At 47.3% G+C, this 27,405-nt stretch overlaps 2 protein-coding genes across 3 annotated transcripts in view; both read right to left on the bottom strand.

Moving 5' to 3' along the window:
• LOC137532114 (serpin A12-like) overlaps positions 1–13,349 on the bottom strand; it is a 74,450-nt gene extending 61,101 nt beyond the window's left edge. Inside the window, exons 1-2 of one of the 2 annotated variants that reach the window (XM_068252269.1) lie at positions 13,279–13,349; positions 9,263–9,684 (exon numbers count right to left, since the gene is read on the bottom strand). In XM_068252269.1, coding sequence (XP_068108370.1) covers positions 9,263–9,665 — 403 coding nt within the window. In that variant the 5' untranslated portion in view covers positions 9,666–9,684; positions 13,279–13,349. Of the gene's footprint in view, positions 1–9,262; positions 9,685–11,839; positions 11,893–13,278 lie in introns of those variants that run through there. The other variant, XM_068252271.1, reaches the window with a different exon arrangement.
• A 9,959-nt stretch (positions 13,350–23,308) lies between these two features.
• The window catches only part of LOC137532115 (serpin A12-like), a 41,543-nt gene continuing 37,446 nt past the window's right edge, over positions 23,309–27,405 (bottom strand). Inside the window, exon 5 of the mRNA XM_068252272.1 lies at positions 23,309–23,458. Coding sequence (XP_068108373.1) covers positions 23,429–23,458 — 30 coding nt within the window. The 3' untranslated portion in view covers positions 23,309–23,428. The remainder of the gene's footprint in view (positions 23,459–27,405) is intronic.

The following is a 27,405-nucleotide window of genomic DNA, read 5'->3' on the forward strand; positions in this document are numbered from 1 at the left end:
TCAGGTGAGTTGGTAACAGGTCCGCCACTTTGTGCCTGTACCGAGGGTCTACTAGTGTGGCCACCCAGTACAGCTCATTCCCCTTGAGGTTTTTTATACGGGGGTCCCTCAACAGGCAGGACAGCATAAAAGACGACATCTGCACAAAGTCGGATCCAGATGTACCATTCATCTCCTCTTGCTCTTCCTCAGTGACGTCACGTAAGTCAACCTCCTCCCCCCAGCCGCGAACAATACCACGGGAAGGTTGAGCAGCACAAGCCCCCTGCGACGCCTGCTGCGTTTGTTCTCCTGCCGCCGTCCCCTCCTCCTCCTTCTCCTCCCCCAAAGAAACACCTTGCTCATCATCCTCTGAGTCTGACTCGTCTTCTGCACACGACTTCTCTTCTTCCTCCTCCTCCCCCCTCTGTGCTGCCGCAGGTGTTAAGGAAACAGCTGGGTCTGATGAAAATTGGTCCCATGCCTGTTCCTGCCGTAACTGTTCCTGGTCACGCTCATTCGCAGCTTCATCCGCCACTCTACGCACAGCACGCTCCAAGAAGTAAGCGTAGGGAATCAAGTCGCTGATGGTGCCTTCACTGCGGCTCACCAGGTTGGTCACCTCTTTAAATGGCCGCATGAGCCTGCATGCATTTCTCATCAGTGTCCAGTTGTCGGGCCAGAACATCCCCATCTTCCCAGACTGTTTCATTCTACTGTAGTTGTAGAGGTACTGGGTGACGGCTTTCTTCTGTTCTAGCAGGCGGGAGAACATGAGCAGGGTCGAATTCCAGCGAGTCGGGCTATCGCAAATCAGGCGTCTCACCGGCAAGTTGTTTTTCCGCTGAATTTCCGCAAAGCGTGCCATGGCTGTGTAAGACCGCCTCAAATGCCCACAGAACTTCCTGGCCTGCTTCAGGACATCCGCTAAGCCAGGGTACTTTGACACAAATCTTTGAACAACTAGATTCATGACATGTGCCATGCAGGGTATGTGTGTCAGCTTCCCCATATGCAAAGCGGAAAGCAGATTGCTGCCGTTGTCACACACCACGTTGCCTATCTCCAGGTGGTGCGGGGTCAGCCACTCATCCACCTGTTTCTTAAGAGCAGCCAGGAGAGCTGCTCCAGTGTGACTCTCCGCTTTGAGGCAAGACATGTCTAAGATGGCGTGACACCGTCGTACCTGGCATGCAGCATAGGCCCTGCGGAGCTGGGGCTGTGTAGCTGGAGAGGAGAACTGCCACTCAGCCAAGGAGGAGGAGGACAGCGAAGAGCATGTAGCAGGAGGAGAGGAGGTGTCAGGAGGCCTGCCTGCAAGCCGTGGAGGTGTCACAATTTGGTCCGCTGCGCCCTGCTTGCCATCGTTCACCAGGTTGACCCAATGGGCTGTGTACGTAATGTAGCGGCCCTGCCCGTGCTTGGCAGACCAGGCATCCGTGGTCAGGTGTACCCTTGACCCAACGCTTTTCGCAAGAGATGACACCACTTGCCTCTCAACTTCACGGTGCAGTTGGGGTATGGCCTTTCTAGAAAAATAAGTGCGACCTGGCATCTTCCACTGCGGTGTCCCGATGGCCACAAATTTACGGAAGGCCTCAGAGTCCACCAGCCAGTATGGTAACCGCTGGCGAGCTAACCGTTCCGCCACGCCAGCTGTCAGACGCCGGGCAAGGGGGTGACTGGCCGAAATTGGCTTCTTCCGCTCAAACATTTCCTTCACGGACACCTGACTGCTGCTGTGGGCAGAGGAGCAGGAAACGCTCAAGGGCAGAGGCGGAGTGGAGGAGGGTGCCTGTGAAGGTGCAAGGGAGAAAGCGGCAGAAGCAGATGATGCACCTGAAGGAGGAAGAGGAGAAGGAGGGTGACTTTTCTTTTGTGTGCTGCTGCTGCTTTTGCTCAAGTGGCCATCCCATTCCTGTTTGTGCCTTTTCTCCAGGTGCCTTCGTAAGGCACTTGTCCCTACGTGAGTGTTGGCCTTTCCACGGCTCAATTTTTGTTGGCAGAGCGAACAGATGGCTTTGCTCCGATCTGAGGCACACACATTAAAAAATTTCCACACCGCTGAGCCACCCTGGGATGTGGGCACTATGGAGACCTCAGCAGCTGATGCTGAAGGGCAAGTTGGCTGGCTGTACATAGGTGGCGATACATGGTGCCGGACACTGCCACCAGCTGTTTCTGACGAAGAGCTGCCCCAGCTTCTTTCAGCAACTTCTCTCCTCCTACTACTCTCTGACTCCCCCTCTGAACTGTCCCTTTCTTCATCTCCTCTATTGGGAACATACAGAGGATCCGTATCATCGTCATCATCGTAATTATCCTGCCCAGCTTCGCTTGCCTCAGAAAAATCCAAACATGCACCATCAGTAGGTCCTTCATCCTCCTTACACGTTACATCCATAGTGTTGCTGCGTAACTCAGACATATGAGCTGGTGAAAAATCATCTGGCTGTAACAACAATGGCTGTGCATCAGTGATTTCACCACTAAATAATTCTTGCGAAGTGTCAAATGCAGCGGAAGTGGTGCTAGTAGTAGCGCTGGTGACTGAGCAAGATGAGGTGTTCTGTGTCGCTAAATACTCAACCACGTCCTGACAATCTTGGGAGGTGATGGGACGTGCCTTCTTCCGAGCACTGTACTGTGGGCCAGGTCCACACGAAATTACATTTACACGACCTCGCACAGATCTGCCGGGTGGCCTTCCTCTGGCTCTGGCACTACCTCTTCCTCTACCTGTTTTGTCCATATCGGGTATGCACGGAGTGGTATATCACTCACGTAGGTAGGTGGGTTCACTTAACTGCACAGGTATGTGCACTGATGCGGTGTGTTCACTGAACAGAACAGGTATGCAGTGGCGGGTTCACTGAACAGGTATGCAGTGGCGGGTTCACTGAACACAACAGGTATGCAGTGGCGGGTTCACTGAACACAACAGGTATGCAGTGGCAGGTTCACTGAACACAACAGGTATGCAGTGGCGGGTTCACTGAACAGAACAGGTATACAGTGGCAGGTTCACTGAACAGAACAGGTATACAGTGGCGGGTTCACTGAACACAACAGGTATAGAGTGGCGGGTTCACTGAACACAACAGGTATGCAGTGGCGGGTTCACTGAACAGAACAGGTATACAGTGGCAGGTTCACTGAACAAAACAGGTATGCAGTGGCGGGTTCACTGAACAGGTATGCAGTGGCGGGTTCACTGAACACAACAGGTATGCAGTGGCGGGTTCACTGAACAGAACAGGTATACAGTGGCAGGTTCACTGAACAGAACAGGTATACAGTGGCGGGTTCACTGAACACAACAGGTATAGAGTGGCGGGTTCACTGAACACAACAGGTATGCAGTGGCGGGTTCACTGAACAGAACAGGTATACAGTGGCAGGTTCACTGAACAAAACAGGTATAGAGTGGCGGGTTCACTGAACAGAACAGGTATGCAGTGGCGGGTTCACAGAACAGGTATGCAGTGGCGGGTTCACTGAACAGTACAGGTATGCAGTGGCGGGTTCACTGAACAGAACAGGTATACAGTGGCAGGTTCACTGAACAGAACAGGTATGCAGTGGCGGGTTCACTGAACAGAACAGGTATGCAGTGGTGGGTTCACTGAACACAACAGGTATGCAGTGGCGGGTTCACTGAACAGAACAGGTATGCAGTGGCGGGTTCACAGAACAGGTATGCAGTGGCGGATTCACTGAACAGTACAGGTATGCAGTGGCGGGTTCACTGAACAGAACAGGTATGCAGTGGCGGGTTCACTGAACAAAACAGGTATGCAGTGGCGGGTTCACTGAACAGGTATGCAGTGGCGGGTTCACTGAACACAACAGGTATGCAGTGGCGGGTTCACTGAACAGAACAGGTATACAGTGGCAGGTTCACTGAACAGAACAGGTATAGAGTGGCGGGTTCACTGAACACAACAGGTATGCAGTGGCGGGTTCACTGAACAGAACAGGTATACAGTGGCAGGTTCACTGAACAAAACAGGTATAGAGTGGCGGGTTCACTGAACAGAACAGGTATGCAGTGGCGGGTTCACAGAACAGGTATGCAGTGGCGGGTTCACTGAACAGTACAGGTATGCAGTGGCGGGTTCACTGAACAGAACAGGTATACAGTGGCAGGTTCACTGAACAGAACAGGTATGCAGTGGCGGGTTCACTGAACAGAACAGGTATGCAGTGGTGGGTTCACTGAACACAACAGGTATGCAGTGGCGGGTTCACTGAACAGAACAGGTATGCAGTGGCGGGTTCACAGAACAGGTATGCAGTGGCGGATTCACTGAACAGTACAGGTATGCAGTGGCGGGTTCACTGAACAGAACAGGTATACAGTGGCGGGTTCACTGAACACAACAGGTATGCAGTGGCGGGTTAACTGAACAGGTATACAGTGGCGGGTTCACTGAACACAACAGGTATGCAGTGGCGGGTTCACTGAACAGAACAGGTATGCAGTGGCGGGTTCACTGAACAGAACAGGTATGCAGTGGCGGGTTCACAGAACAGGTATGCAGTGGCAGGTTCACAGAACAGGTATACAGTGGCGGGTTCACTGAACAGAACAGGTATACAGTGGCAGGTTCACTGAACAGAACAGGTATGCAGTGGCGGGTTCACAGAACAGGTATACAGTGGCGGGTTCACTGAACAGAACAGGTATACAGTGGCAGGTTCACTGAACAGACCAGGTATACAGTGGCGGGTTCACTGAACACAACAGGTATGCAGTGGCGGGTTCACTGAACAGAACAGGTATGCAGTGGTGGGTTCACTGAACAGGAATACAGTGACGGGTTCACTGAACAGAACAGGTATGCAGTGGCGGGTTCACTGAACAGAACAGGTATGCAGTGGCGGGTTCACTGAACACAACAGGTATGCAGTGGCGGGTTCACTGAACACAACAGGTATGCAGTGGCGGGTTCACTGAACAGAACAGGTATGCAGTGGCGGGTTCACAGAACAGGTATGCAATGGCGGGTTCACTGAACAGTACAGGTATGCAGTGGCGGGTTCACTGAACAGAACAGGTATACAGTGGCAGGTTCACTGAACAGAACAGGTATACAGTGGCGGGTTCACTGAACACAACAGGTATGCAGTGGCGGGTTAACTGAACAGGTATACAGTGGCGGGTTCACTGAACACAACAGGTATGCAGTGACGGGTTCACTGAACAGAACAGGTATGCAGTGGCGGGTTCACTGAACAGAATAGGTATGCAGTGGTGGGTTCACAGAACAGGTATGCAGTGGCAGGTTCACAGAACAGGTATACAGTGGCAGGTTCACAGAACAGGTATACAGTGGCGGGTTCACTGAACAGAACAGGTATGCAGTGGCGGGTTCACAGAACAGGTATACAGTGGCGGGTTCACTGAACAGAACAGGTATACAGTGGCAGGTTCACTGAACAGAACAGGCATACAGTGGCGGGTTCACTGAACACAACAGGTATGCAGTGGCGTGTTCACTGAACAGAACAGGTATGCAGTGGTGGGTTCACTGAACAGGAATACAGTGGCGGGTTCACTGAACAGAACAGGTATGCAGTGGCGGGTTCACTGAACAGAACAGGTATGCAGTGGCGGGTTCGCTGAACAGAACAGGTATACAGTGGCAGGTTTACTGAACAGAACAGGTATACAGTGGTGGGTTCACTGAACAGAACAGGTATGCAGTGGCGGGTTCACTGAACAGTACAGGTATGCAGTGGCCGGTTCACTGAACAGGTATGCAGTGGTGGGTTCACTGAACAGGTATGCAGTGGTGGGTTCACTGAACAGGTATGCAGTGGTGGGTTCACAGTACAGGTATGCAGTGGTGGGTTCACAGAACAGGTATGCAGTGGCAGGTTCACTGAACAGGTATGCAGGTATCCAGTGGGCTCACTGAACAGAACAGGTATGGTGGGCTCACTGAACAGAACAGGTATGCAGCCAGGAACAAGCTAAGCCTAACTAATCTTTCCCTATGAGAGACAGTCTGCAGCAGTTCGCCCTACTCTCACTAAGGCAGGCACACGAGTGAGCCTAATGGCCGCCGCTGCCTGCCTTTTATTAGGGGGGGAGTGGCTCCAGGGGCTAGTGTAGCCTAATTGGCTACACTGGGCCTGCTGACTGTGATGTAGAGGGTCAAAGTTGACCCTCATGGTGCATTATGGGGCGAACCGAACTTCCGCAAAACTTCGCCTGCGGGACGCGAACGCGAACCACTGAAGTTCGCATGGAACCGTTCGCAGGCGAACCGTTCGGCCAAACTCTAATTACAATCATCACATGAGCCTATAGGCACAGATGTCCTAGCACCCTAGACTTCACCCTAAATGAAAGTGCAAACCCCCACCGAACCGCACCTCAAGTGTGCTGGCTGTCCTAGCTGTCACTTCTCCCTTACTTCCCTTGCCTGTCATAGGTAGCTACAGGTGCCATTCAGTATTAGGTAGCCATAGGTGCCCTCAAGCATAATGAGTAGATAGAGTTGCCCTCAAGTATTAGATAGCTAGAGGTGCTCTCAGTAGAGGCTTGATCTCGTCAGTGAAATGCTGAGAGTTGGGTGAGTAACCTCTCATTGACTCTCCACTCGGGACTCTACATAGGGAAGGAGGGAAAGAGGCACTCGGGGAGGGGAGTGAGCCGCCTTTCCATCATCAGGCGCCTATAGGCACGTGCCTACAGTGCCTTAAAGGGGCACTATGGCAAAAAATTGTAAGATTGAAAATATGTGCAAACATATACAAATAAGAAGTATGTTTTTTCCAGAGTAAAATGAACCATAAATTACTTTTCTCCTATGTTGCTGTCACTTACAGTAGGTAGTAGAAATATGACAGAAGCGACAGGTTTTGGGCTAGTCCATCTCTTCATGGGGGATTCTCAGCAAGGCTTTTATTCTTTATAAAGATATTCCCTAAAAAGGAATTAAACAATGATGCCAGCCAGCTTCACTGTTCGCTGCACAGATTTTTGGCAGTGTAACAGAGCAACTGCCATGTAGAGATGGGCCGAACCTCTGATTTTCGGTTCGCGAACTTACCACGAAAGTTCGGTTTGCGCAAACTTTCGCGAACCGCAATAGATTTCAATGGAGAGGCGAACTTGGAAATGTAAAAAAAATTATGCTGGCCAGAAAAATGATGGAAAAGATGTTTCAAGTGGTCTAATACCTGGACAGCCTGGTAAGGGGCTATGACCACCATAGCCCCTTAAGAGAAAGTGTCATTAGGACCTTGCTGTAACATAGATTGTAGTGTAGCTATTTACACTTATGTACCCTTCTTAAAGAGACACTGAAACGAGAATAATTCTCGCTTCAGAGCTCATAGTTAGCAGGGGCACATGTGCCCCTGCTAAACCGCTGCTATCCCGCGGCTAAACGGGGGTCCCTTCACCCTCAACACCCCCCACCCCCTGCAAAATCAACGACCAAATTGGTCGTAAATTTTGCTCTTCCTGGAGGCAGGGCTAACGGCTGCAGCCCTGCCTCTCAGCGCCGTCTATCAGACGCGCATCGCCGCCTCTCCCCCGCCCCTCTCAGTGAAGGAAGACTGAGAGGGGCGGGGGAGAGGCGAAGGTACGTGTCTGATAGACGCGCGGGAGGCAGGGCTGCGGCGGTTAGCCCTGCCCCAATGCGGAAGAGATTCCGCGATGTACGGAGGGGATTTGGGGGTGAAGGGACCCCCGTTAAGCCGCGGGAATCCGGAATGGCGACGTTTTAGCAGGGGCACACATGCCCCTGCTAACTATGAGGTCTGAAGCGAGATTTATTCTTGCTTCAGACTCTCTTTAAACTTGAACATTGTATACAAATGTAAGCAGAGTGGCACAGCAGAAGTGTGCTGGGTACATAACCCAGAGGTTGATGGATCGAAACCATCCTCTGCTAGGTGTAGTTTATTTTTTACACCTTGCTTTACCACATGGGCCAATCGGCGGCCACAGCCTCTTAAGAGAAAGTGTCATTAGGGCCTTGCTGTAACATAGATTGTAGTGTAACTATTTCAACTAATGTACCCTTCTTAAACTTGAACATTGTATACAAATGTAAGCAGACTGCAGAGGTTGATGAATCGAAACCAACCTCTGCTAGGCATGATTTCATTTTTGCACCTCGCTTTATCGCATGGGCAAAACGGTTTCCATAGCCCTGTAAGAGAAAGTGTAATAAGGGCCCTGACGTAACATAGATATTATGGTAGCTAAGACTACTCCTGGGCCTTTCTTGTAGCTGAAGAGATGATTGAACTGTGACACCACACTTAAAAAACAAACAAAACAAAAAAACAGCAAACAGAGAAGCTTCCCTATATTGGAGCATTGGATTTGGTAAAGTCTTAAGCCAATGTGTTGTAAGACAAGTAAGCTTTGGGTTAGCAGGAATGATTGCATAGCCACCTAGCTTTTCATCCTTCCCAGGCCAGCTAGGCTGGCTTCAGCCTGTAGTGTTGGTGGTATAGTGGTGAGCATAGCTGCCCTCCAAGCAATGCAACCTGGGTTCAATTCCTGGCCAATGTATGTGAGTGTGCTTTTGACATCGAACAAATCCCTTGAAGACAAGATCCTCCTCCAGAGGAGAAGGAGGGAAGCTGTTGTGGGGTGCTATATAAGGAATAATAATCAGCCAGGAGCAAGCTAACAAGCCTACAAGAGCCTAACTAAGCTTTCCCTAGCAGAGTCTGTCAGCAGCTATCCCTTCACTAATTACTGTAGGCAGACGAGTGAGTAAAACGGCCGGAGAACCTTACCTTTTATAAGGGGGGGGGGGGGGGAGTGGGGCTCCAGGAGTGAGTGTAGTCTGATTGGCGACAATGTGCCTGCTGACTGTGATGTAGAGGGTCAAAGTTGACCGTAATGGAGCATTATGGGGGCGAACCGAACTTCCGCAAAAGTTTGCCTTCGCTGACGAACACGAACCACCCAAAGTTCGCCTGGAAACGTTCGCGGGCGAACCGTTCGGCCCATCTCTACTGCCATTCACTAAGTGCTTTTGAAAATAAATAAATCCCTGAGAATTCCCCATGAAGAGATGAACTAGTCCAAAACCTGTCACTTCTTTCAGATTTCTACTACCTACTGTAAGTGACAGCAATGTAGGAGAAAAGTAATTTATGGCTCATTTTACTCTGGAAAAAATGTACTTCTTATTTGTATATGTTTGCACATATTTTAAATTTTACAGTTTTTTGCCATAGTGCCCCTTTAAGGTAAATCCAGCAATGTCACTGTCACAAAGCAAATTATTCAACAGCAACTTACCCACACAGTACACGATAATGACGACTGTGTCGTTGCTGACTTGATCAATCAAGGAATTGATTCTTCCACTGGTCTTTGATGACATAAGGTTGTTGGCCTTGAATGTGGCATCATCAGCGGAGGTAAAGTTGGCAGTGATAGGAATCCTGGAGTTGGGAGGCTTCCATGTCTTCTTTACCAGAATGGTGACACCTTTAGGGGTAGCGGCCGTGCCTTTAGCGTTGTTTAGGTCTTTAAAAACTGAGTTTATGGAATCTAAGTTAAAAGTGGTGATAAAGTTCACACTTTTACTGGAACCTGGAGGAGGGTTGCGATAGGGAATTTGCACGTTAAGGTACTCATTTTTTGAGATGGCTACACATAAAAGAGCTGCGCTCACACAAAACATCAGCAGAGTTTTCATCCTTCCCCTCTGAGTATCCCTGAAAGAAAAATGAAACATAAAGCAAGATGGCATAAGCTTGGGTCCGCTAATAATGAGTCATTTTTTCATACATGGGGAAGTGAACACATATTTGCGAGGCCAGGCAGGAAGTTTAGCATAATTTAGACGTGAGCCCCTGATGAGTCACCTGACGCTGTGATGAAATCGATAGAGAAGAGTCTCAGACGGCATCCTAGATGAACCGAGGCACGTTGGAATTGAAGGCTGGAGGACAGTGGGGTCATGACTAGTGATCAACAAATTGCGATTTTGCTAAATTTCTTGTACATTTTTGCAATTACACTTATACGTAGTTACGATTTGAAATTTCAATTGATTTCGTGGAGTCCTTCGTAATTTCGCATAAAATTTCATGAAATTTCGCGTAATTTCTTGCCGACTTTAGTAGTGAATAGCCAATCCTCCATACAGGCTATTGACACCAAGTACAAGTGGGTACAAGTGTGGGTACAAGTCAAAAAAAGAATTTTGCAAAAAGACCGTATAGTTTTTGAGAAACTCTATTTTAAAAATGCAGGTAAAAAATGTTTTTTATTCTTAGAAAAATTACAGTTTAAAAACCATTTTTCTTTGCATTTTTAAAATAGAGTTTCTCTAAAACTACAAGGTCTTTTTAAAAAATTATTTTTGTGACTTATACCCACTATCCTGCTTAACATATGTAGCAAATTTAGTAGCAATATCATGTATGGGGGGGGGGGGGGCATTAACCTCTAAAGTTGGCACAAAATTATGCGAAATTTCATTCTGAAATCTATAGGAAATCTGTTCCTAGTGTGTGGCACACATCAGATAGATTCCTGTCAGATTCGACTGGACAGGCATCTGACAGAAATCTATCTGATGGTCGAATCTGCTGCAAATCTATAATTGTATGGCCACCTTTAGTGAATCAACCCCATAATTTCCAACCATAGTGTAGTGTTACTCACACTATAAATATATAAGTAACTAGGCAACAGGACTAAATAAATAGAGTGAGATCATGTTGCCTGTTGCCTGTTTGTGCCCCGCGGCTCCATAGTGCCTAGAGCCTAAATGCAATTAACTTTTTCTCCTGAGTTATCTCTTAGGAGCCTGTTAATGGCAACATGACGTTTTAATACGTTGCGCGTTCCCGCCGCCGCTCTGCACGTGTGCCCGGCGCGCCGCTGCCGCCGCCGTTTCCGAGCGGTCCTCTACCCAATCGCACTGCCTGGAGTGAATGGACGCGACTGCAAACAGCGGCCGCGTCCATTCATAAAACAAGAAACTGTTAAAGTTTAACAAGGTGTAAAAAAAAAAAAAAAAAAAAAAAAAAAGTGATCACTTCCTATACGGGAGAGTGTTCACTAGAGCCATCTTGTGGCCAAAAAGTATATTACACATGCAAAGCACATACATATGTAAGTACATACACACTATTAATGAAATTAATAAAATTACACTTACAACCCTCCCCCTCCCCCCCCCCCCAAAAAAAAACACTAGTAAAAAAAAAAATCAGCTTAAAATAAATAAATAAATAGTTGCCTTTAGGGACTCAGCTTTCTTAATCTATATTTTATAGGGGAAAATTAATTTTAATTTATTATATAGGGGCAAAAAAAAAAAACCAGAGAAATAACACCTATATTTCAAAATAATATATTGTCGCCATACATTGTGATAGGGACATAATTTAAACGGTTTAATAATCAGGACAACTGGGCAAATAAAATGTGTTTGTTTTATCCACTGGAGAATGTTTAATTTTAAAACTATAATGGCTGAAAACTGAGAAATAATGATTTTTTTTCATTTTTTTTTTTGTTTTTTTCCCCCATTAAAACGCATTTAGAATAAAAAAATTCTTAGCAAAATGTACTACCCACAGAAAGCCTAATTGGTGGCAAAAAACCGAGGTATAGGTCATTTTCTTGTGATAAGTAGTAATAAAGTTATTAGGGAATAAAAGGGAGGCGCACTGACAAGTGAAAATTGCTCTGGTCCGTTAGAGTAAAAACCCTTGGGGGTAAACTGGTTAAAGGGGCACTATGGCGAAAAATTTTAAAATTTAAAATATGTGCAAACATAGACAAATAAGAAGTACGTTTTTTTTCCAGAGTAAAATGAGCCATAAATTACTTCTCTCCTATGTTACTGTCACTTACAGTAGGTAAGTAGGGATTCTCAGCAAGGCTTTTATTCTTTATAAAGATATTCCCTAAAAAGGATTTAAACAATAATGCTGGCCAGCTTCCCTGCTCCCTACACAGTTTTTTTGGCAGTTGGACAGAGCAACTGCCATTCACTAAGTGCTTTTGAAAATAAATAAATCCCTCAGAATCCCCCATGAAGAGATGGACTAGTCCATAACCTGTTGCTTCTGTCAGATTTCTACTACCTACTGTAAGTGACAGCAACATAGGAGAAAAATAATTTATGGCTCATTTTACTCTGGAAAAATCATACTTCTTATTTGTATATGTTTGCACATATTTTAAATTTTAAAATGTTTCGCCATAGTGCCCCTTTAAAGCGGATCCGAGATGAAAAGCTAACTATAACAAGTAACTTGTCTATATACAGTGGTGTGAAAAACTATTTGCCCCCTTCCTGATTTCTTATTCGTTTGCATGTTTGTCACACTTAAATATTTCTGCTCATCAAAAATCGTTAAGTATTAGTCAAAGATAACATAATTGAACACAAAATGCAGTTTTAAATGATGGCTTTTATTATTTAGTGAGAAAAAAAACTCAAAGCCTACATGGCCCTGTGTGAAAAAGAAATTGCCCCCTGAACCTAATAACTGGTTGGGCCACCCTTAGCAGCAATAACTACAATCAAGCGTTTGCAATAACTTGCAACGAGTCTTTTACAGCGCTCTGGGGGAATTTTGGCCCACTCATCTTTGCAGAATTGTTGTAATTCAGCTTTATTTGAGGGTTTTCTAGCATGAACCGCCTTTTTAAGGTCATGCCACAACATCTTAATAGGATAGACGTTGGTGCAGGCGGCAGGCAGAGAGAGAGTAGTCAAAATCCAGGCAGAGGTCTGTGCAGGTGGCAGGCAGAGAGTAGTCAAAATCCAGACAGAGGTCGGTGCAGGCGGCAGAAAGAGAGTAGTCAAAATCCAGGCAGACGTTGGTGCAGGCAGCAGGCAGAGAGTAATCAAAATCCAGGCAGACGTTTGTGCAGGCAGCAGGCAGAGAGTAGTCAACATCCAGGCAGATGTTGGTGCAGGCGGCAGGCAGAGTGTAGTCAAAATCCAGGCAGAAGTCGGTGCAGGCAGCAGAATATATATAAAATATAAACACACATGTGTATATATATATACGGATAGCTCACTTTTTCCTCGCCTAAAAAAATTGCAGGTCTGCTTTAAAAGTAGCCCCGCCCCCTACCGACGTCACGCCGCCACCACCGCACTGGTTGGCCGCCGGGTCCCCGGAAGAACAGCGGGAACATGGGGATACCGGCGGCCGAAAACAATTGCAGGTAGCCAGGGGAGAAGCCTGGGTCCCGCTGTGCAGCGCTGATCGTGCGCCGGACCCAGAAACTATGCGCACACATCTTTTTTTCCCAGCCCGACCTGAGCACGGGCTTACCGTTCCTAGCGGAGCCAGGTGGGGATTACCGCCAGGGGGTTAAACAACGATGCTGGCCAGCTTCCCTGCTTGCTACAGTTTTTTGACAGTTGGACAGAGCAACTGCCATTCACTAAGTGCTTTTGAAAATAAATCATTGAGAATCCCCCATGAACAGATGTACTAGTCCAAAACCTGTCGCTTCTGTCAGGTTTCTGCTACCTACTGTGACAGCAACGTAGGAGAAAAGTAATTTATGGCTCATTTTACTCTGGAAAAAAACGTACTTCTTATTTGTATATGTTTGCACATATTTTAAATTGTAAAATGTTTCGCCATAGTGCCCCTTTAAAGCGGATCCGAGATGAAAAGCTAACTATAACAAGTAACTTGTCCATATACTGTATCTTATCTAAAGTTTAGATAGTTTACACAGCAAATCTAGCTGCAAACAGCTTTAATAAAATATGAGTATTTCTTCCTGTGATACAATGGGCTTGATTCACAAACCCGTGCTAACTGTTTAACACGGGCGTGCTAAACAGTTAGCACGTGAAGTGCCACTCGCAGACTTTTGCGTGCGTTAAGTGCCACAATCGCGCAATCGCGGACTTTTGCGCGTGATAACGCTGACTTTTGCACACGATCGGCAGCCGATCGCGTGCAAAAGTCCACGTGATCGCGTGCAAAAGTCTGCGATCGCGTGCAAAAGTCTGCAAACGCGCGATTGCGGCACTTTGCGCACGCAATAGTCTGCAAGCAGCACTTCACGTGCTAACTGTTTAACACGCTTATCAACCTTGTCAGGGGAGGTTTCGGGGGAGCCAGCGCTGGATTCCCCCAGGCTACGAAGGATGAGGAGGCCTCATTGGGACCCTGAGGCTTCCCTCTCCCGAGGTAAGTATCCCCCAGAGGGCTTTTTTTTTTTTTTAATACAGAAGCTCTTTAACTATTTAAAGTGAATCTTAAGCCAGAAAAAAAATGAGCTTTACTCACCTGGGGCTTCTACCAGCCCCCTGCAGCAGTCCTGTGCCCTCGTAGCCACTCACTAATCCTCTGGTCCTCCGCTGCCAGCTAGTTTCGTTTTTGCCGACAGGCCCGTCAGGACTGGCCACGTGTAGCTTTTTCCTACGCATAGATATGCGGCAACGCGTATTTTTGTATGCGTTGCGGTCCGCAATAACGCTAATTGCAGTCGGGAATGCGGAAAAAGATACGCGTGGCCAGTCCTGACGGGCCTGTCGGCAAAAACGAAACTAGCTGGCAGCGGAGGACCAGAGGATCAGTGAGTGACTGCGAGGGCACAGGACTGCTGCAGGGGGCTGGTAGAAGCCCTAGGTGAGTAAAACTCATTTTTTTTTTCTGGCTTAAGGTTCACTTTAAGGACCATGGTGATTGAAATCTACGTTCTGTTTTGGTGGTCACCTGGCTTGCAGGGCGTAGATTTCAATCACTGCCGTATTCGTCACTCCTTGCCGATATCGCCGCTGAAACCCAACGTCTCTCATCGCAGCTCACTGGCTCTGCCTGTCTCTGACGGCAGAGCCATGTGAGTCGGTTAGGAGCCGATTTCATTGGCTCCTGGCCCTGTCTATCAATGTAAGCCGCTCCCACAGGCTTACATTGATAGACACGTCAGGAGCCAATGAAAGCGACTCCTGACCGGCTCACATGACTGCCGTCATAGATCCCGGCATGCAGCGGTGATGGCGGGTATGCGCAGCTATTCGTCGGGATTCCGTCGTTATTGTACCAGCGGTCTCTGGTCCTTAAGGGGGAAGTGACCGCTGGTACTTAAGTGGTTAAACAGAAAATGAAAAATTATCTCCTAGGAGAAAGAGTGAATTGCATATGGGCCCCTGGTCCTTATTCGATTTGCTTTATCTCCTATGTTTTCTGCTAGGTGATCTTTTCACACCTTATGAATAAAATGCCTTTTGAGTCACTAGCAAGCAAGAAAATACTCAGAATAATTTTGACAGTACTTTTTCAGCTACTTTTTGGTACTTTTTCACTAAAATGCTGAAAAGATATTTTTTAATCAGAAGATGACCAATTATCTTCTAGGAGAAAACTTAATTGCCCACATGCAATTCACTTTTACTCCTGAGTTCTCTCCTAGGTGATATATTCAAACTTTTCAATAAAATCTCTTTTAAGCCACCAGCAAGCAAGAAAATACTCAAAATCATTTTGATGGTACTTCTCCACCAACTTTATGGTACTTTTTCAATTGCTGAGTGCTGAAAAGTTATTTTAAACAGAAGTTGAAAATGCATCTCCTCTGAGAAAAGTCAGGAGAAAAAGAGAATTGCATATGGGCCAATGTGCATATACAATTCACTTTGGCCTGTATGCAATAACCTTTTTCACCTGAGTTTTCTCCTAGGAGATAATTTTTCACGTTCTATTTAAAATAACTTTCCAGTACTTCTTAGCTGAAAAAGTACTGAAACGTAGGTGAAAAAGTACTATGAAAATAATTTTGAGTATTTTCTTGCTTTCTGGTGGCTTAAAGAGAACCAGAGATGAAGCACCCTCTTGTATTTTACCTTATAAATCAGTGGGAACATGACAGTAAACACCTACTCTGCTCTGTGTTTCATTGTTCTCTGTTTAATCTGACTGTTATCACCTCTGATGAGAATCCCCGACTGAGCACTCAGTCTAGCTTTGCTACGGAAAGATTATAGCTGAGTCTGTCTTCTCTGGTGTCTTTTCAAGCCCAATCCTGCCCCCTTGTGGCTCTGCTATAATGACTCAGCTATAATTATTCCCTGCAAAGCCAGATTGAATGCTCAGTCCGGGATTCTTATCACAGCTGATAACAGACACTTTTAGCAGTGAGGATGAAACAGAGAGCAGGGTAAGTGTTTTCTCTAATGTTCTTACTGATATATATGGTAAAATACACAAGGGTGCTTCGTCTCTGGTTCCCTTTAAAGGGCATTTTATTGGCAAGTTTAAAAATGTCACCTAGGAGAAAATTCAGGAGAAAACGTTATTTGCATATGGCCCTTTGTCTCTTGAGTTTTCTCCTAAGTGATATTTTTGAACCTGTCAATAAAATGCCTTTTAGAACATTTACAAACAAGAAAACGCTTGAAATATTTTTATAGTACTTTTTCATCTACTTTTTGGTATATTTTTAATTGCAAAGTGCTAAATATGTATTTTAATTAGAAGATGAAAAACTATCTCCTCGGAGAAAACTCATGAGAAAAATGAATTGCCTATGATCATTTTTTTTATCCTGAGTTTTCTCCTAGGAGATCATTTTTTTTAATCTTACATTTAAATTAGCTTTTTAGCACTTTGTAATGTAATAAGTACCAAAAAGTAGGCGAAAAAGTAACGTCAAAATTAAGTTGATGAGTGAAAAAGTGAATTGCATATGGGCCCAGGTGTTTCTGCTCACTATGGAATACACAAAACACAAACACTCTGCAGTGAGGCACCTACCAGCAGTAAATGTGTCCCCACCTGTGATACATTTAAGAATGTATGTCAGTGTGACGCCCTCACCTGACATCTAACACTTACCTACCCCCACCTGACACCTACCACTAACCCACCCTCACCTGACACCTAACACTAACCTGCCCTCACCTGACACCTAACACTACCCACCATCACCTGACACCTAACACTAACCTGCCCTCACTTAACAGCTAACACTAACCTGCCCTCACCTGACACTAACCTACCCTCACCTGACACCTAACACTAACCTGCCCTCACCTGACACCTAACACTAACCTACCCTCACCTGACACCTAACACTAACCTTCCCTCACCTGACACCTAACACTAACCTACCCTCACCTGACACCTAACACTAACCTGCCCTCACCTGACACCTAACACTAACCTGCCCTCACCTGACACCTAACACTAACCTACCCTCACCGGACACCTAACACTAACCTTCCCTCACCTGCCTAACACTAACCTGCCCTCACCTGACACCTAACACTAACATGCCCTCACCTGACACCTAACACTAACCTACCCTCACCTGACACCTAACACTAACCTGCCCTCACCTGACACCTAACACTAACCTACCCTCACCTGACACCTAACACTAAGCTGCCCTCACCTGACACCTAACACTAACCTACCCTCACCTGTCGTCTAACACTAACCTACCCTCACCTGACACCTAACACTAACCCTCCCTCACCTGACACCTAACACTAACCTACCCTCACCTGTCGTCTAACACTAACCTGCCCTCACCTGACACCTAACACTAACCTGCCCTCACCTGACACCTAACACTACCCACCATCACCTGACACCTAACACTACCCACCATCACCTGACACCTAACACTACCCACCCCCTCCTGACACCTAACACTAACCTGCCATCACCTGACACCTAACACTAACCTACCCTCACCTGACACCTAACACTAACCCTCCCTCACCTGACACCTAACACTAACCTACCCTCACCTGTCGTCTAACACTAACCTGCCCTCACCTGACACCTAACACTAACCTGCCCTCACCTGACACCTAACACTAACCACCATCACCTGACACCTAACACTACCCACCCCCTCCTGACACCTAACACTAACCTGCCCTCACCTGACACCTAACACTAACCCACTCTCACCTGACACCTAACACTAACCTGCCCTCACCTGTGACCTAACACTAACCTGCCCTCACCTGACACCTAACACTAACCTGCCCTCACCTGTCACCTAACACGAACCCACTCTCACCTGACACCTAACACTACCCTGCCCTCACCTGACACCTAACACTAACCTGCCCTCACCTGTCACCTAACACTTACCCACTCTCACCTGACACCTAACACTAACCTACCCTCACCTGTCGCCTAACACTAACCTGCCCTCACCTGACACCTAACACTAACCTGCCCTCACCTGTCACCTAACACTAACCCACTCTCACCTGACACCTAACACTACCCTGCCCTCACCTGACACCTAACACTAACCCACTCTCACCTGTCACCTAACACTAACCCACTCTCACCTGACACCTAACACTAACCTGCCCTCACCTGTCACCTAACACTAACCTGACCTCACCTGACACCTAACACTAACCTGCCCTCACCTGTCACCTAACACTAACCTGCCCTCACCTGACACCTAACACTAACAAGCCCTCACCTGACACCTAACACTAACCTGCCCTCACCTGACACCTAACACCAACCTGCCCTCACCTGACACCTAACACTAACCCACCCTCACCTGACAGCTAACACTAACCTGCCCTCACCTGACACCTAACACTACCCACCATCACCTGAAACCTAACACTACCCACCCCCTCCTGACACCTAACACTAACCTGCCCTTACCTGACACCTAACACTAACCCACTCTCACCTGACACCTAACACTTACCTGCCCTCACCTGTCACCTAACACTAACCCACTCTCACCTGACACCTAACACTAACCTGCCCTCACCTGACACCTAACACTAACCTGCCCTCACCTGTCACCTAACACTAACCCACTCTCACCTGACACCTAACACTAACCTGCCCTCACCTGTGACCTAACACTAACCTGCCCTCACCTGACACCTAACACTAACCTGCCCTCACCTGTCACCTAACACTAACCTGCCCTCACCTGTCACCTAACACTAAACCACTCTCACCTGACACCTAACACTAACCTGCCCTCACCTGTCACCTAACACTAACCTGCCCTCACCTGACACCTAACACTAACCTGCCCTCACCTGACACCTAACACTAACCTGCCCTCATCTGACACCTAACACTAACCTGCCCTCACCTGACACCTAACACTAACCCACCCTCACCTGACAGCTAACACTAACCTGCCCTCACCTGACACCTAACACTACCCACCATCACCTGAAACCTAACACTACCCACCCCCTCCTGACACCTAACACTAACCTGCCCTTACCTGACACCTAACACTAACCCACTCTCACCTGACACCTAACACTTACCTGCCCTCACCTGTCACCTAACACTAACCCACTCTCACCTGACACCTAACACTAACCTGCCCTCACCTGTGACCTAACACTAACCCACTCTCACCTGTCACCTAACACTAACCTGCCCTCACCTGACACCTAACACTAACCTGCCCTCACCTGTCACCTAACACTAACCTGCCCTCACCTGACACCTAACACTAACCCACCCTCACCTGACAGCTAACACTAACCTGCCCTCACCTGACACCTAACACTACCCACCATCACCTGAAACCTAACACTACCCACCCCCTCCTGACACCTAACACTAACCTGCCCTTACCTGACACCTAACACTAACCCACTCTCACCTGACACCTAACACTTACCTGCCCTCACCTGTCACCTAACACTAACCCACTCTCACCTGACACCTAACACTAACCTGCCCTCACCTGTGACCTAACACTAACCCACTCTCACCTGTCACCTAACACTAACCCACTCTCACCTGACACCTAACACTAACCTGCCCTCACCTGTCACCTAACACTAACCTGCCCTCACCTGACACCTAACACTAACCTGCCCTCACCTGTCACCTAACACTAACCCACTCTTACCTGACACCGAACACTAACCTACCCCCACCAGGCACCTAACACTAACCTGCCCTCACCTGACACCTAACACTAACCTGCCCTCACCTGTCACCTAACGCTAACCCACTCTCACCTGACACCTAACACTACCCTGCCCTCACCTGACACCTAACACTAACCCACTCTCACCTGTCACCTAACACTAACCCACTCTCACCTGACACCTAACACTAACCTGCCCTCACCTGTCACCTAACACTAACCTGACCTCACCTGACACCTAACACTAACCTGCCCTCACCTGTCACCTAACACTAACCCACTCTTACCTGACACCGAACACTAACCTACCCCCACCAGGCACCTAACACTAACCCACCCTCACCTGACAGCTAACACTAACCTGCCCTCACCTGACATCTAACACTACCCACCATCACCTGACACCTACCACTAACCCACCCTCACCTGACACCTAACACTAACCTACCCTCACCTGTCGTCTAACACTAACCTGCCCTCACCTGACACCTAACACTAACCTGCCCTCACCTGACACCTAACACTACCCACCAATACCTAAAACCTAACTCTACCCACCATCACCTGATACCTAACACTAACCCACCCTCACCTGGCACCTAACACTAACCTACCTCACCTGACAGCTAACACTAACCCACCCACTTCCTCATCTGACACCTAACACTAACCCGCCTTCACCTGAAACCTCACACTACCTGCCCTCACCTGACATCTAACACTAACCTGCCCTCACCTGACACCTAACACTAACCTGCCCTCACCTGTCACCTAACACTAACCCACCCTTACCTGACACCTAACACTAACCTGCCCTCACCTGTGACCTAACACTAACCTGCCCTCACCTGACATCTAATACTACCTGCCCTCACCTGACGCCTAACACTAACCCGCCCTCACCTGACACCTAACACTAACCCAACCCACCTGACACCTAACACTAACCTACACTCACCTGACAGCTAACACTAACCTACCCTCACCTGTGACCTAACACTAACCTGCCCTCACCTGTGACCTAACACTAACCTGCCCTCACCTGACACCTAACACTACCCACCATCACCTGACACCTAACACTAACCTGCCCTCACATGACGCCTAACACTAACCCTCCCCCACCTACCACCTAACACTAACCTACCCTCACCTGACACCTAACATTAACCCACCCCCACCTGACACTCCCCACCAATACCTGACACCTAACACTACCCACCAATACCTGACACCTAACACTACCCACCATCACCTGACACCTAACACTAACCTGCCCTCACATGACACCTAACACTAACCCTCCCCCACCTACCACCTAACACTAACCCACCCCACCTGACACCTAACATTAACCCACCCCCACCTGACACTCCCCACCAATACCTGACACCTAACACTACCCACCAATACCTGACACCTAACACTACCCACCACCATCCCCTGACACCTAATACTAACCCACCCTCACCTGGAACCTAACACTAACCTGCCCTCACCTGACACCTAACACTAACCTGCCTTCACCTGACACCTAACACTAACCCACCCTCACCTGGAACCTAACACTAACCTACCCTCACCTGACACCTAACACTACCCACCATCACCTGACACCTAACACTAACCCACCTTCACCTGAAACCTCACACTACCTCCCCTCACCTGACACCTAACACTAACCTGCCCTCACCTGACACCTAACACTAAACTGCCTTCACCTGACACCTAACACTAACCTACCCTCACCTGGAACCTAACACTAACCTACCCTCACCTGACACCTAACATCACCAATGAACACTGACTGCATTGATTTCAACTGGCGATCAATTTAAACATGGCAAATGCTGTGCCCATAACAGTTTTGGCAAAAGCAAATTGCAGCTTTGTATGCTTTTTTGTTTGCTTAAAATTTTATAAGCAAACTCTTACCAGTTATCAGCCAGAACTGGGAAAATATCGTCGACTTCTGTGGGATAAGTATTTCCTTATGATGTAGCTCACAAACACAGTCCGATCCTGCTCTGCCTTCGCTTCCCAATGTGTGCCAGGCTTGGCCACAGGTCGGTTTCTTCTTCAGTTGTGGTTCACACCTGTGTAAACCTGCCACCTGTCATACATAGTGTACTCTTGGGCTTCCAACCAATGTCTATAGAAGCTCTTGGACATCACTGAACAATAGGACAATGGGTCTCCAGCCACTGGGGCGCAGGTAGACTATCACGCTCTGCTGCCTCTGCTCTGCTATATCTGGGGCAGGGGGAGGTATGCGCACACAGGCTACCTAATGTGCTACAATCTTTTTCAGGTAAGGGGTTTATTGGGGAGCTCGGCCATCAGGGTCTTGACCACCAGACGAAGTTATAGTTACACTCCTGCCAGGGCCGGATTTCTGAGAAGGCCACAAATGCCATGGCCTTATGTGCTAAAATCAGGAGGGCGGCAGGACTTGGAGAGAAAAGAGGTCACACATCAAAGTAAATCATCTCTCCTGGCTGGTCCGTAGGGTAGGGACCTGCTTTGCTCTCATTCCTGAATTCCAGAGATCTCAATCCCTGCATTATGATCTCAATCCTTACTTCCTGTTGTGTTATGACAGTCAGCATCTGCTGTCACCTGATGACCCCACCCATCCTCTGTATGATGGACATACACACTGCTGTGTGAGAAGTGCCAGGGGTTTACGCTTACAGTAGAATGCACAAACTGTGATCAGTGAGTTTTAATGCACACAATCACAGATGAAATTTTAGCTCTGCTAGTTTCCTCTCCCCTTCTCCTAGAGCTGTCAGGAAGAGGGTATTGGGCACAGTGGCGGGGAGGGGGATCGACCCCCTCCCTCCCTCACCTGGGTCCCTCAATCTGCACTCCCCCTCCAGCTATTAAGCGCAGCAGCGTATATGATCAGGCAGCGGGCGGGATGACTCCCATCTTCCGCGTTCCAGCGTGCGTTCCACTGTCATCACTTCCTGCAATGCTGTCCACTTACAGTACAGTGGGTAGCATTGCAGGAAGTGACGAGAGTAGGACGCACGCTGGAACGCAGAAGAGGTGAGTCATCCCCACCCACTGCCTGGTATTACTACTCTGCTGTGCTTAATAGCTGGAGGGGAAGCGCAAATCGGGGGACCCAGGTGAGGGAGGAGGGGGTCCAACCTCCCTCCCCTCCACTGTGCCCAATACCCCCTTCCTGCCCGCTACCCCCTCCAGCTCAGCGTCCCCCCCCCCCAACTTAGAGGGGAGGGGTCATCTGGCTACCTATACTGGAAGGAGGGGGGGGGTGGCTGGTGACATTGGCCTTAGCAGGTAAAGAGTACAAATCTGGCCCTGGTGGTGGAGCATCAGCACGATAACCAGTTGATGGTATTGTGAGTGATCAAATCTGCTGATAATTGATAGGTGTATGGCCACCTGTACAAAAAAAAAAAACACAACACACAAGGCTGGATGAATAATCTTTATTGGATTTCTGCCCTCAGAGTGACCTCCAGAGATGAATACATTGCTTCATGAATGGGCTGATGTTGTCCGGCGTAACATTTTCGTGGGTTTTGTCTACATGTATCAAAAACTTGCTGCCATTTTATAGCCGTACTGAAGAAGAAGAAAAAGAACAGAAAATAAGCACTACAGACGTAAAGTGACACTGAAGCAAAAAATACACGTATGAGATAGTGAATTGTATGTGTAGTAATGAATTGAACATTAGTAGAAAAGAAGAGAGTCTCATTTTTTTCGTCATTTATATAGCTTTATTTATAACATTGGATCCTTCTGTGATTTATGCAGTTTACAAACCACACTATGGGCTTGATTCACTAAGCTGTGATAACTGGCGTTTTGCGTGTGCTATAACAGAAAAATTCGCGATTGTGGGCGAAAATTCGTGATTGTGTGCGAAAACCGTTATAGCACGCGCAAAATGCTAGCGTGATATGAGTTATTTCATGTGAATTTTTGTGAATCAAGCCCATTATATTTTAAGCTGTAAAACTGAGCAGAGCTAATGACCCTTTGAACTTTCCAGCAATAAAACCTTATCTCCGACTGTCTCTCACTGGGCTAGATTCACTATTAGTACCGCACTGCAGCAGCACGAGTCACCTGTTTTTTCCATGCACTAATAAATTAACGTGGCTTAATAATCCCTTGGAGTGCGCTTGTGGCAGTGTAGCTTGCGTTACCTAGTAAAGACCGATACTGTCAATAGCTGCGCGGTAGTGATGTATCACTACCTCAAATACTAGTGCGGCCGCTACTACTACAACTATGTCACTACTGCGCAGTATCGGCTGTCACTAGGCAACACACGCTCTGCTGCCACTAGCACACATAGCATGCCCCAAGGGATCATTAACTAGTGCTAATTTATTAGCGTGCGGAAGAACGGGTACCATATTTTTCGGACTATAAGACGCACCTAGGTTTAGAGAGGACAAAAACCAGGGGAAAAATATATACTAAACCTTATGCATCCATGGTGAAGGGGCATCTTGTGGATTATGCCCCCTTTGTACCTCATGCCCCCTTGTACTCTTCCTGTATCCTCCTCTGTCCTCCTCTGTGCCCCTTGTGTACTCCCTTTGTGTCCCCGTGTCATCCTCTGCATGGGCACAGTGCAGGAGTCCCCGACATTGCGACGGGTTGGAGGTTGGTATTGGCAGGCATTCACAAGTCAGGAACTGCCTGCATTTGGACTATAAGACGCAGTGACATTTCTTTTCCCCCCACTTTTGGGGGAGAAAAAGTGAGTCTAATAGCCAAAAAAATACAGTAACTCACGCTGTTGCAGCGTGGTACTAATAGTGAATCAGTGTTTCTTGGCTGTTTAAAGGGAACCTAAACTGAGAAGGATATGGATCTTTCCTTTTGAAAAAATAGTACCAGCTGCCTGACTCTCCTGCTGATCCTGTGTCTCTAATACTTTCAGCCACAGCCCCTCAACAAGCATGCCGATCAGGTGCTCTGACTGAACTCAGACTGGATTAGCTGCTTGCTTGTTTCAGGTGTGTGATTCAGTCACTACTGCAGCCAAAGAGATCAGCTGGGCTGCCTGGCAACTGGTATTGTTTTAAAAGGAAAAAAAATCCATATCCCTTTAAGTGCTTTACAAAACAGGACCGAGTTTGACCAAGTTGGTTGAATAGCTCAGAGAAGCTCTTTTGCATGGATAACAACTCTAGTGTTTTAACTCTTCCTGTACAGGAAAAGAATATGACACTCTTTTCTTTACTACTAATGTTCTATTTTTTAGCTGTACTACACATATATTCATTAGAGTATATCATAAGTTTATTTTCGCTTCAGATTTGCTTTAAATCAGACTGTAGAATTAACATATTACTAAAGGTGCTCATTAACGGTACAATTTTTAGCAAATGATCATATTTTCAGTAAGACTATTCAGATCGATAGAAAATATCATATTATAAGCAGGGGTGCTCGGATACCAATTTTTAAAATCCGAATATATTCGGATCCGGATACCCAGATATCCGGATCCGAATCCGAACTTTTGAGTATCCGAGTAGAAAAGGATATCCGAACCCAATATCCGGTCATATTCGGATATCCGAACCGTTTTGAAAGCTAAATCTCTCTCTCTCTCTCTCTCCTCAGCAGGTGGTAGATGCCCTAACTGTTCATGGATCTTCTCTTCCAGGGATTTGTAGGGTATCAAAAGGAAACTCACATACATTGGCCAGGAATCAAACCCAGGTCAACTGCTTGGAAGGCAGCTGTGCTCACCACTATACCACCAGCGCTACATGCTGAAGCCAGCCTAGCATGTACCATTGCGATATACCCAAGTGGAAAAATGAGCTTGCTTATTTGCCTAATTTGCTAGATGAAAGCAGTGGGACACATGGTGATACTGCTTACAGGCTTAAATTCAAGACTTCAGAAAGATCATGTGCCCCCCTGGATGATGCTGGTCTAACACACACCGCAAAGGACAGCAATTTGAAGTCTGGAAGACTCCAGGGCAAGCGTGGGAAGGATGAAAAGCTAGGTGGCCATGCAACCATTCCTGCTAATCTAAAGCTTACTTGTGTCTTACAACACATTGGCTTAAGACTTTACCAAATCCAATGCTCCAATATGGGGAAACCTCTCTGGTGTTTTTTTTTTTTTAAGTGTGGTGTCACAGTTCACTAATCTCTTCAGCTACAAGAAAGGCCCAGGAGTAGTCTTAGCTACCGTAATATCTATGTTACGGCAGGGCTTATTACACTTTCTCTTACAGGGCTATGGAAACCGTTTTACCCATGCGATAAAGCGAGGTGCAAAAATGAAATCATCATGCCTAGCAGAGGATGGTTTCAATCCATCAACCTCTGGGATAAGTGACTCTTTTCCTGCAATTATTTGACTTTTTGAGCGAGACCATTTATCTTGTATATAATCTTTGCAAAGTGACATTTTGTGATGGATTGCGCTCCACGTTGTGAGTTCTTTGTCCATTTAGCGCATATACTTTCCTTCTTTTTAGCATTATTTTACTGTAAGCAGTGTGAGTCGTGGAGTGGGTTTACCTCCATATTTTATACATTTTGAAGTATTTGAAGGTCAATTTTAATGAATCGACCATGTTTTATTCCCAATGATCGGAGCCTTTCTCTCAGCCAGACTGATACTGAAGGAAAGGAACAGTAAAATACAGTCACTGTGCAACTTCTGTAAACAGAATGCACACTATGGGGACACTGGGAATCTCTCTGAGCGATGCTACAGATGCACTAGGAATCTCTGAAACACACTATGTAGACACACAATGGAAGCGCACTACGGATTTTTAAGTTGCCGAACTTGCCGCGTCCAGCTACTCCAGCACGGCAGAGTGTCTCCTCATAGCTCTGCCCAACCGGTTTCGTCAAATTTGACGATTTGATGACTCAACAAAACTTGTAGGGTGGAGCTATGAGGAGACACTCTGCAGTGCTGGAGTAGCCAGATGCAGCAACTTGAAAATAGCACTGGTGTTTTACACTGGTTAATGCTGAGGTATATGGAGCTCCTCAGTTGGTTATCTTCCAGAAACATCCAGCCTGTTACCAGTATTGTTTTTTAGAATGCTCAGTTCTTAACCAAATGAGGACCGACGCAATACGAATCTACTTCCAGCAGGTGGTGCTGCCCCTCTGACTGGACGTACATTCAACGTCCTCGAAAACGAAGCGTCCCACCGCGATCATGCACACCCGAGAGGGGAGATTAAGCTGTCATATGACAGCTGACATCTCCCCTCAGTGATCAGGAGCCATTGCGATTGGCTCCTGATCATGTGATCACTACGATCGCCGGCAGATTGTAGTGATCACTATTAGAGCAGCGGCGGTGGGAGCGAAAGAAGAGGATACACTCACCTTCCTGACGTTCCCACGACGATCGTCGCTACCCTCCACTCTGGCCAGCATCCCTGCTCGCTCTGACTCTAATGTTGGGTCCTAGCTTGATGACGTCATCAAGCCGCGACCCGAAAATTAGAGTCAGTGTGAGCAGGGATGCCGGCCAGAGTGGAGGGGGCTAAAGCTGCTCAT

This window comes from Hyperolius riggenbachi, chromosome 9, assembly GCF_040937935.1.
Source record: "Hyperolius riggenbachi isolate aHypRig1 chromosome 9, aHypRig1.pri, whole genome shotgun sequence".
Classification (NCBI taxonomy): Eukaryota; Metazoa; Chordata; class Amphibia; order Anura; family Hyperoliidae; genus Hyperolius; species Hyperolius riggenbachi.